A 12867-nucleotide genomic window follows, 5' to 3' on the forward strand; every position below is an offset into this window, starting at 1 on the left:
TGTGCAAATTATTAACTAGCTTCAAGCTAATTTTATTAAGCAGTAAATTAAAAATATGGGAAGATTTTTCATTTTTTTCCTAGAAAATAATTATAAATATATTAAATGCAATATTTCATATTAATTTTATTATCTCCAGAATTTTTTTAAAAACTTATATACAATGCTAAAATGCTTTATTATTGTATATAGATTTAAAGAATATCGATTATTATTATTTTTTCAATATAAATTCTAGTATATTTTTTTAGCCAGATTTTATATTCAGAAATCTCTGAAAGAGATTGAAAGGATTTCAATTCGTATATTTGAAGTATAATAAAAGAAATGAAGTATAGATGCTTCTTGAAGCGAAAACAATATCTTTACTAGTAAATATACAGCAGAGGTTTAAATTTTATTCTTTTTACCAAAACATAAATAGATAAAAATGGATCGAAATCTGAGAACTTCTTCGATTAAAATCGACGAATGTAATTATTTATTCAGATCAAGTTCGAGATAGTTACTGAAAACAAAAAATAAATTAATTATATTTATAAATAGATCTTTAATTTTAATTTATCTGAAAATAAATAATATTAAAGAATTAAAAACGCCGCTAAAAGTTCAGAAAAATAAAAATTAACTTTATTATCGAATAAATAACATGCAAAATTTGCTTATGTTTAATTTTATTTTTTTATTTTTGGTTTTTTGTTAAAGCAAATCAGCAAAGAAAAGTGTATTAAATATACAATTATGCAAATAAAATTCGATTTTAAATAAGTCTTTAACATTATGAATAAGAAAATTTTGTTTTTATTGTTTTTAAGCATAAATATTCATGGATTTTAAATATAAATATTAAAAAAAAAAAATGGAAATTTTTCTTTTGTAAATTTTTAAAACTTTAATTTAAATTGCAAAATTCTTCAGTAGGGAAATTTCTTAAATGAACGAATCGTTAATAATTTAAGTTTAAACTTATTTCTGTTGAAACAGAATAAAAATTAATTATTTTTTCTTTTATTAAACATTTATACAAGTTACATTCATTCGATTTTCTCTTGTTATTTGAAAAATAAACATTTCTTGAATATTTTTTTTTCTCATTTACTAATTGTATATTAGTAAAATCAATAATGCTTTCTTTTTATTAAAGATCAAATTAATCAACCCTTTAATTAAATTCAAAATAAAGAAATTAATAAAAACAGAAAGTTTGTATACTTATAATTTAATCAGACAAGAATTCTGCAATTTATTATTCTCGACTTTGTAATGTTCTAGAAGGACATTGTAAGGAGAAAATTAAAAAAAAAAAAAAGAAAAGAAAAAAGTTGCAAAATTTATTATAAAATCGCTTAAATAAACATGATAAAATATTTATTTTCTTCGAAATATTTATGGTCTAAACGTTGGAGCAGTTCCTAATCCTTGGAATTATCGTTGTAACAGTTTAATCTTGATGAATAAATATTTTCTAATTACTCGAGTTGAAATTTTGTTCATTATTTCAAACTATTATATAAATAGATTTATCTAAAGAGGTAAGCATTTAAGTAATTTTAATTATTTAACAATAAAAATATACAAAAATAATATAAATTACCTCAAATTTTGCTATAATTATGAAAGTAATTTTATTATTTACTTAACTATACTTATATTAATATATAAAAGTTTTTACCGTTATAAAATTGTATTATTCGCTAAAAATAACTGTTATAATTAGTAATTAAATAATTTTTTTAAAAAGGGAATGGTAATAATTGGATTAGACTAATGATTGTTTTCTTTTTGTATAAAAAATTAGAGATTGTTATTATGATTTATTACTACATTTAAAATGGCGAGTATCTCTCGAGGAATGTACAAGAAAAAAGGTATTTTATGCCTACAGATGTTTTTGACAGTAGCTAAACATACAAAAGTCCGAACAGTTCGCTTTTAATGCAATGCACAAAAGCTACTTGTTGAGTAAAAATGCTTATGCACGGATTGGAAAAAAATAAAACATTAGGACCAACAAATCGAAAAGATCAATATGATATATATATAAATCCATTAAAGGTTTCACTTTTTACAAAAATTTCTTTTTTTATTTTTCGGTAAGTTGTTTCATTCTATAAAATGTATCTATATTTACTACATCGCTTCCAGTGTTTGGTAGAGTCCATTGTGATTACATGTTGTACGGACATTCAATTTCGCATTCAATTTGTTGGTGTAAATAAAGTAGGAAATATAAAAATAAAAATATAATAGTAAAGAAAAGTTCGGTTTATATAAAAGAATAAGCCGTTAAAATAATTTGTAGTAAATTCTAGACAAAATAAAACTCTTCATTTTAAGGATTAACTTGAAAGTTTTAAAATTGTAGAAGTACAGTACATTACTCTTTAAGTTTTTAATCTTGTAAAGCTTTCCCTTAAAACCTAATAAGAGTAGTTTCCTTTATTTAGAATCCACCAGTGCCCGAGTGGATAAAAAAAACCTCGGGACTGGATCGTGGGTTCGCGCCTCAACTAGAGGCTGGTCACGTGGAGTTCTCCGGGTTTTCTTCGTGTATCTAAATTTTTCTAGGAGCCGGTTCCTGTAGAAAGTCCTCCCAGGAGGCATCCCCAGGTGCTGCGATGCTACCAATCCATTCCTTTGTTTAGTTATTCACAAAACTTTAAAAATGAAACTGAAAAACTTATTTTGAAAAATACCAAAAGGTCTCAATAATCATTTATATACAACATTTTATAAATTCTTATCTCTTTTTGGCTTTCGAATTATTTAAAATGTTTTTCACAATTAAGAAAAATATGCAGAATGGTAAAATTAATTAATTTTCTTTTTGTGTAAAATACCTTATAAACATTCCTCATTTTCTGTTCTAAAATTAATTATTCGCCAATTATTTTTAACCTATTTTTTATAATGATCTTTTAATATCTGAATTCAATTTAATTGTGTTCTTCAAATGCCGGCATTTTCAAATAAACGTTTCTTTTTCTTTATTATAAATTTACCAAAAATTAAATTTTATTAAAATATACACTTTTACTTAACTATAAATTCGTATTTATATATTTAAATTCTTAAAATAATTATTTTTATGAAAATATTTTATTTTTGTAATTCTAAATTATACTTTCTTTATTATTTCGTAATTATTTTACTATATTTAATGAATTTTTTTTTTTTAATTTCATTTTTAAAATCATTTTATAATGTACTTTTAATTTTTCTTCGTTTTACATTTATTCTATTATATAACATTTTGATTTCGATTTATCTCGTATTTTATTTATTATATTTACATTATTTTAAAAAAATTAATTATATTATCCTTCATTTAATATTTCACGAAGTAGATATTTTTATTATTTTCACGTATAATAAACTAATCATATCTCTTTTCTTATATAATAATTGTTTATGTACTTTATTATCATTATACAGTTTAAGTTAAGCCATACATAATAAGACTTTTATACTTTTTTTCTGAAAAAATAGAATATGTATAATACATTGACATCATATAGACAACTTTCATTTAAATTTATTTAAATTTTTCAATGTATTACATGGAAAGAGAAGAAGAAAAATACTTTTAACTGAACCTATATAATAATAATAAATATAAGTTTAGTTAAAACTATTTTCTTCTTCTTCTTCTTCTTCCATTAGTTTATCCTATTTCTGTATGGGGTAAACTAATGGAAGAAGAAGAAAAACACAGTTTTAATTATACATATTCATTTATTTATTATTAAGATATTGAAATTATTTTATATTTTGTTATTTATATTACTATATTTCCACTTAACTCTAGTTTTATATTTTATTATATATTGTTTACAGGATGCACCAGAACAATGCTTGAAATGCTTAGAAAGCTTCAAACATTGTTCTGACGCATCATCCGTGTTTATTTTTATAATTTTTGTGTTATATATTTAAAAAATCATTATTTAAATTATTTATTTTTATTTCATTCGTTATATAATCGATTATTTTCTTATTTATTCGCTATTTAAATCATTATCGTGTTTAAATTATTACATTTTGATCATTTTTCGCAACCTCATCCGTTACATTTTTGTTTATTTTCACATTCTCCTTTATGTTTTATAACCATTTTCGCACTTAATCCATTATGTTCTATCATTTTCCTTCTTTTTTTCTTGCATTTTCAGCATTTTTTTTCCTTTCGTAATCATTAATACAATTTGAACCATTTGTGTATATTTTACATAACGTTTATATTATTAAATTTCTCGATATATTGTATATAAAATAAATAAATAATGTAAAATTTAAAATAAATCATTTAATTGTATTTTTAAGAATTAAAAAGTTTAAGGCTTTAAACATTGATAAAAATATTTAAGAAACAAAATCGTTTTAGTTTCCATGCACAAGATGGCGCGAAGAATAACAGTAAAACTTAATTTAGTCACTCCAAGAATTTTGTTAATTGAATTCGAGTTAGTGATTATTTTTAAATACTTCTTTAATTTAAATATATTAAGTAAATTATTAAATTACGAGAAAATCAGAGAAAAATAAAACATTTTAATTGGAATTAATTTTAAAAAGTTAATTCTAATTGACATTTAAAATTAAGTTTCTAATTGAATTGACTATTGTTTAATTATTTGTTTTAAATAAACGGCCAATTTATTCTTGTAATAAAATTTTATTTCAAATTTTAAAAAGATTTTAAACTTATTGAGCGAGATTCAATAAGAAAGTTTTATTTGAATTAGTTTCTAAATTTAAATTTTTATAAAGACTTTATGGAGGCGGTTATTTAAAAAGATAAGTCGTTCATTCAACTATTTGAACTTTTTAAAATGAATGCATAAGTGATTTATTTATTTAAACCGACTTTCTTAAATCCAGCCGCGTCAGTATATTTTGACAAACATTTCCCGCGGCGTAATTTGTTTCCCAATGATCATAATAAAATTTCGTGTAGCGCCATTACTCACACAGACAATAAACAACGAGTATTGTTAACTTGTGTTCTAAGTATACCTGGCAAAGTGCAGAAATAACCGAAAAGTGCACTAGGTATAGCACAAGAGGAGGAGACAAATCATAGCTCCTGCTATAAATAGAACATTTCTGGAGATGTACAAAATCTGGCAGATCAAGAGGGTTTACTTGGAAAAGATCCAGAAAACATCCGGTACGGGTCGAATTAGTCCCAACTAATTCTAAGTGAACAAAAATGAGCGACGAACTATGCTCCGTTCACAATAGTTTAGCGTCAATATCTCCAGGCTCTACTCCCAAAACGATCGATAAAGAGTTAAAGGAGGAATTAGTTAGAAGATTGGAAACTAAAAGGTTATATCGAAGAGACAGCGACCGAGAGAAAGGGAGGAGAAATGGTAAGAAATTAAGAAGGTCAGTATCCGTCATCGAAGCCAATAGATTACGCGAAAGACCAAGAATAAGAAGAAGTATTAGCGAAAGATGTCCGGACGAAAAACTCTTACATATTCCTAAAAGATGTAAGCAGTCTTTGAGAAGAAGTCGATCGCGGCCTTCTTCCGAATTGTCAGTAGGTTCCGAATCGAGTTGTAGGACTGCTTCCAGTCAACCAGCATCCGTAGCCGAACTCGTTGCTCAAGAATTGGGTCTAAAAGAGATACCGGGCAAGGGAGCTAAAGAAGCAAGAAGAAGAAGGGCCGTTTGGGCAATTACTCTAACAAGTGTGGCATTGTTGACAGCTAGCGTCCTCCTAGTTGCCATTACATTATTGTTGTCTCCGGCCGTCGATGCTCTGCGTAAGTACTACACAGCTTCTTCGTATTAATCATGTTTATAACAAAAAAAAAATTGTGCAAATATAATAAATTTCAAACTTTCTAATGAATTATTTAATTTCAAATCGAAAATTTACGCAATATTCTACTAAAAAGTCAACGAACTTTTCATTTACTTGTTCATATTTTTAGCTAAATAGTGTAATTTAGGTCGGCTTATAATTAAGGCAATATTATCCTTTATAAATAGATTTTATAAAGATACTTTTTACCAAATTTTTAAATTATTTAATAAGTTTTATTAACATATTTATAACTTTATACATTATAAAAAGTCTTACTAATTGTTAAAAAGATTCAGTTTGTTCAAAGCCGAAAAGACAAACTTGTAATGCAAATAGTAGAAAAGAGATGTGAAGCGTGAGAAGTTGACAGAAGTTTGACAGTTAAAATATCGATTCTTGCTTTATTTCTAAAGCACATACAGCAGTAATGGAAGAGAAATATTTCATAAAGACAACGAACGTAGAGATGCTAAAGTTGTTAAGAGATTTAATTAAATTACTTCAGTCGGGAACAAAACTATTCCATTCAATCTAAGAAAAGTGTTTTCATAAAGAAGATTATTTATTATACATAAAAACTTTCTTAGAAAATTTGTTTCACACTTTTTCAACAATAAATATTTTAAACTGCAAAAACAAAAACAGAATAATTTTCTTTTTCATCGAAATTTGATTTCTGTTATCGTGAAAATGCAAATTTTATACTAAAAGAAAAGCTTCATTTTTCAGCCGAGTTTCAGATGAATTTTTATAAAAAATATAAAAATATATATATATACTTCGGTATTTGTCGATATTTTTGTATAAAAAAAATTCATTAGTATTTTTTGTACACGAAACCATCGCATTTGTTTTTTTCTTCTTTTAACGTTTATCACAAAAGAAAATTCCCCAAAAAGCAAAAGAAACATTTATAAAAGACAAACTTTTCCAAATATTAAGAAGAAATATCGATATAAATTCTTATAATAATATAGACTTTTTATAATCATTTTAAAGTAATTATAAAATAGATGATAAATGTGTTATTTAATGTTTTCTTTTCCCGTTCCAATAACTTTTAATCTATTATTTTTCCCATATGTTCTAATAAATATAGTTATTTATCTTGTTTCACACGTGTGAATGCGAATAAAAATGTTTTCGTTTCGCTTCTTTATTTAGAAACAGCGTTTGATCCTTTGACGTAGCTGTATAGGATATATAACATAATAATAAACCATGTCGTTTATAAATACTTTCAATACGTTTAACGCAGACAATTATTAACGTAAACATCACTTTTTAAATGTTTTTTATGCTTAAAATATATTTGTTACTTTCTAAATTCATGTAATAAATGATTAAAAAAAATGAATATAATGACCAAAAATATGTTAATTTGTTTTCTTTTGGGAAATTTAGAGAAAAGTAAGTGCTTGTTTCGAAAATTAAAAATACGAAAGGAAATTTAATGATTTAAAATAAAAAAGAAAAATTATTTTTTATTCTCTTCAAGTTTTTGACGTAATTTTTTATTCTTACTTTTCTTTTTTTTTGCTATTAAATATTGTAAAAATGGCATATTTTTTTAAAAAAGAAATTCGAGACTGATTTTATTTATATAAAATTCAAGGAGGAAAATGTACTTTTAGAATAATAAAACACCGAACAGTTTTCATTTTTGGAATTTAAAAATAATAAAAAAAAATCTAATCGTTAATTTTTGGAGATTAAACCTGAAAATAAATGTCAGAAATTTAAAAAAAGGACAAAAAATTAATTAAGGATTATTTTAAAATCTGCTTTTAGCGATTAAAAGTTCGAAGAACTTTCAAATTTTCGTAGTTTAAAAGAGGAGAAAAAAATTAATTTAAAAGAAATTTATGCACTTCTCTCAAACTTAATCTGTGTAGAAGATGAGTAATTTGAGAATAATAATAATAATTATTATTATTATTTTTTAAATTAATTTATCTCTAGTGTTGAATAATAATTAATGAATAAAATGATCGATTTACAAAATATTAATTAATAGAAAAATTTTGGGGCTTAAAACTTCATAAGTATCAAATTTTATTCTATAACTTTTCTTGATTCTTTATTTTATTTTATATCCTCTAAAAATTTAATTAACGTATGATATATTTTAGTAAATTTTAAAGCTATTAAATATTGTTTGTCAGAAGAATTTCATTTAGAATTTCAAAACAATTAAATTTGCTAAGAAATAATATAAATTAATAATGAAAATATTTCATATTTCTTGATAAATTCTTCGAGGATTTCAGATGAAATCAATAGGAAATGCAAACCTTGTATATATATATATATATATATATATATATATATATATATATATAAATTTTCTGGACCCAAAAATGTAGCGATTGCATTGATCGCTACATTTTTGGGTCAAGAATTGGTAAATAAATACAATATATAAAATTTCAGTTTAGTTTCTAGAAAGAAAATTGTTGAAAATTATAAAAGAAATATGAAATGTTATCGAAATATCGTATTAAAGTTCAATAACAGCAAATAAAAATATATATAAAATTGAGAAATATAAAGTTCCTTTTAGCTTTATACGTTGAAGATGAAAGGAAAAGCTGATCGAAGAAGATATAACTGAAGTTCACCAATGTCATAATATTTTTGTCATAGAATGATGAAAGATCCTATGGGATTTGATGGCAAAGAAAAATAAAATAAATAAAGTACTTCTCTAATATCCATTTCTAGAAAATAGAAATGGTATTTTCCAGAAAGTATTTTCATGTTTCAATTTTGGAATTTCAATAAATGAGTAATAAACCATAAGAAAAAAATAAAATTTTAATCGTGTTTAAGGAATCGGAATTGAATTATTTTGTTTTTATACATTTTATTTCATAATAGCAATCGATTCCTTTCTCTTTCTTGGCCATATGTTGTTCCTAAAATAGTTTTTTCATGTTATTTTTGTTCTTGTCTGCCATTACTAATATAGACATTAAAGAAAGAAAAGAATTAAAAACTATTCAAATTCAAAATCATAAATAAATTTACAATTTTTATTGTTATTTTCTGCTTTTTTTTTTATTGTCAAAAAATTTAAAAAATTCTTTCTTTAGAAATATTTAAATTTATGATTTGTATAGTCTGACCATCTTATATGAATTATGTTCATGTTTATGTTAGATATTTTGCGCTTGCCTTTTAAAATTTCTTAACTCCAGAAGTTGTTTAGAACCTTATAAATCAAAGAAGCGGGCAACATCAAAGGGATTCTATTTACAAGAAGCTCTTTTTTCTATTTATCTATTCTTACCATTTTATTTAGCTTGACACAAAATTTATAAAATAATTTTATTCTGTCAATTTATTATATTAGAAAAAGAAATATTTAAAAATTTAAAAGTTTTTTTTTATTATGATTTATTTAAACCCTAAAAATTAATTTTTTTTTAGTTGATAGATTAAAGTTTATAGGGCGTAATACAATATAACATACTAATATAACTTAGATTTCTTTATTATTTAATTATATTTTTCAACAATATTTAAAGAACTATCAATATTAATATTTTTCGCTCTTCGTTTTTGTATTAAATTAAGTTTATATTTCAATTTATTTAATTTTGTGTTTTTTAGTAATTCTTATGAATATAATCAAGTTTTCTTTGGTTATTCGAACATTGATAAAATAAAATTATGTCTGTCGAAATTGATTGTGGAGGTGGAGTGGAACCACATCTTACTATAGTGCATTCATACACACACACACACACACATACACGATTAAAATCTATATTTGGTTATGTTTATCAAATTTCGGAACGGGGAGGATGATGGGTGTGGGCCATTCCCTAAAATACCATTAAAATGCATTGACTTAGGTATGATCCCAAAGTTTCAGACTTCTATCTTAATTAGAATTGGATGAAATTTGAGCTGTAAGATATGAGGACGATACAAAGCAAGTTAAATAAAAGCGTTTAATTATATTAATTTTAATTCTAAATGAATTTAAAACAAATCACAAAAATCTTAAATTTACATAGATATAAATCTATCTATCTAAATTTACTTTTGTGACTTTATTCATACCGATTGAGAAAAAGAATAAGAAGAGTTTTGTGATACGTAGGATTTGTAGCAAATACTCTGTATTTTATTACCGATTATTTGATTTTAAAATGTGTACTTTCACAAAAATTTCGAATATATTTTACAAGATATGAAATGATTTTATTAAGTTATATATAAAATACAAATATCGATAACAAGAAAAATTCTATATTCGATATTTATATTATTTTATATAACTTAATAATATCTTGCACTTATACAAGAAAACATCTTGTATACAGATTTAATAAGTAATAAATAAGTTACTTATTAATTTAATTTTATGAATAAACCTAAACTTGTTTGACATGAATGAAAGGAAGGAGCTTTTAGCATTTTGAATGACAAAACGGCCCTCAAAGCTATAGTAAACCTGATTCTATTTATAGCTCAAATTCTATAGCATATCTTTAAAGTCCCTACAGAATTGGAAAATCTTTAAATTGGGAAAATATCGAATTTTCCTAATTTCCTATTTGTATGCATTTCGACTCTGTAAGGGGGGAAATAGAGATCGGAATATAGTAGTTACGTGGTGTTAAATATTCACGTTATCTTGTTAATCATTAATAAAAAGAAAGCACTTGATTGCGATATTGCGGATGCAATCAAATTACAGGTAATTTTTGTGCCGATAAATGCTCCCGCTGATGTCCATTGTTGTAATCTGGAACGACAACAAAAAAGTTTATTGAAGCTATTACGTTTTATCTAGTTGTTAACTAAACATGGTGAAGAATTCAAGTAAATATAATAAGTATATACAGAATAACTATATATATATATATATATATATATATATACAAAAAATTCCGGAGTAATTTCTGTATATATGGATGTTCGTGTGTGGGAAAGCACGATTTTTTGTACTCTCTTTGAAGCCTAATAACTCCCGTGCTTTTGGTCAAAAATTTCTGAAATTTTGCAAGAAGATGAATGTACTAGAGGGATTGATGCTATAAAATTTTGGTGGTTAAAGGTCGAGTGGGTGGGGAGATAAAGGGGGTCGTGTGTATCTCCAGTAGGGTCTGACTTAATGACGATTTTACTCGTTATTAGCATTTGTAATTTTTTATAATAACCCATCCTAAGCCTCAAAATTAAGCTTTTTTGTTATTTTATAATAATTAAAAATATAAAAAGCTTTTTTTAAATAAAGTATAACAACAGATAGCACCACCAAATGTTGCCGGGAAAGTCAAGCAACTCGTTGCTAGATCTTTTATTCTAGAAAACTAAAACAATTTATAATCATTTATTTTTTGCAATTTTAATTCATAGAAAGGCAATAAAATAATAATTATTGAACTTATTTTAAATTCAACGACATTTAAATTCGATAAATTTATTAATAGTAAAAAAGCAATGTTTTTATAAATTAATTTTTTTCTGGTTTTTTAATTAAATAAATAATATATATAATATATGTAATATATAAATATGTAGACCATATTTATAAAAAAAAGTAGATCTAATAGAAACAATAATAAGTATGGAATAATGAATATAATATTAAAACATTCAATGTTTAACACTTTAATGATCGAAATTGATTTGGGAATAAGTAAGTAAGATACAAAATATTTTTTTTTTTTATTGTATGCATCTGGGATTCAGTCGATAGCAATGAACGTTCCAGTTTGTAAACAGAATCACGAATTCGATTTACAGAACCGAAATAATGACGACACGCAGCACCAAGTCGAAAATAAAGCGGTCCTGTACGCTAGCCACAAACGTCTACCTCTTGTAGGTTTCGATAAGCTAAATATAGTATCTCGATTACTGTCTGGTAACTAGATATAAGTACTCATAACACGAAAATTCAATAATCTTGGCAAATGATTAGGAGTCAGATTTCATCAACTCTGCAACTAATATAGGCTCGTGTATCTCTATTTACCTCACACTAATCAGTAACTTGGACATTTTAATGTTAATTATTAACGTTATATTTTAAAAACTTCTTTCTTAATAAAGAATACTTAATATAACTCTTTGTAATTGTTATCTGTTTTTCTTTAGAATTTGTAACGCCTTAGGTTGTTGCCTAGTGAGTTGCACTGACCGACAACAAAGCTAGCCAGATACGTGTCTTGCATTTTTCAACAGGATCTGCTACTTGTTCTATACATAAAAATTGTAAATAGAAATTCTATTTTTTTTATCATTTTTTTTTTTTATCTTATTGGTCTACAGACATACTCAAAACTATTTTTCTTCTGCTTAATATATATATATATCTTACATTTTCCTCATAAGAAAACGTACTTTTCTTATTACTAATTTAAAATTTATATTCTACAGTACATTCTTTTAATGTGAAGATGATAGTCACTATTATTAATATTAACGTTAAACTAATATTCCTTATCCGAATAAATAAATTCCATTTCAATTTGTTTTTGATAATAACTTGAAAATATAAATAATAATTACATAAATTTTTGAAAATATTTTCTCTTGTATTTACAATATTTTACTGGTTTCAAGAATAGAAATTCACAAAATTCTTGTGAAAAAATAAAATTTCAGGAATTTTATTTATTTATTTATTTATTTAAATAAGAATTTCGCGAATTTTTATGGATAAAATACAGTAAGAATTATTAATGTAGAAGTTGAAGTCATACTTTTTTCAAGAATGTAAATTTTATCCCGGATTATTTTTATATTCAGAAAAATAACAAAAATATAAATGTGTATTTTCTAGTTTAAAAAAAAACTTCTAACACAAAAATGCATATTCTTTAGTATGAATGAGTTTAGAGAGAAAGTGCTGACTCAATTTTCTTCTTTGTCGTATCTCTGACTTTTTCTTCCACTAAATTCTGACATTGACATACTTCTTAACGTCTTACAGTTTTCTTTTTCTAAATAAAAATACATTATATAAAGTTCTCATTAATTCTCCGTGAAGTTCTTTAACCAACGTCGTTATCGTTCCGAACGTTCGA

At 24.3% G+C, this 12867-nt stretch overlaps 1 protein-coding gene across 4 annotated transcripts in view; it reads left to right on the top strand.

Annotated features, from left to right (window-relative positions):
* The window catches only part of LOC136978897 (uncharacterized), a 30576-nt gene that overhangs the window by 13685 nt on the left and 4024 nt on the right, over positions 1-12867 (top strand). The window contains exon 2 of one of the 4 annotated variants that reach the window (XR_010881307.1): positions 11936-12052. The exons of 2 other annotated variants lie outside the window; for them this stretch is intronic. Coding sequence is in view for 1 of the 2 variants with exons in the window: in XM_067274741.1 (XP_067130842.1) it covers positions 5213-5774 (562 nt within the window). In the remaining variant the exon portion in view is untranslated. Of the gene's footprint in view, positions 1-4773; positions 5775-11935; positions 12053-12867 lie in introns of those variants that run through there. One more of the 4 variants, XM_067274741.1, reaches the window with a different exon arrangement.

Source organism: Centruroides vittatus, unplaced genomic scaffold (genome assembly GCF_030686945.1).
Source record: "Centruroides vittatus isolate TY-2023 unplaced genomic scaffold, ASM3068694v2 contig_1154, whole genome shotgun sequence".
Taxonomy (NCBI): Eukaryota; Metazoa; Arthropoda; class Arachnida; order Scorpiones; family Buthidae; genus Centruroides; species Centruroides vittatus.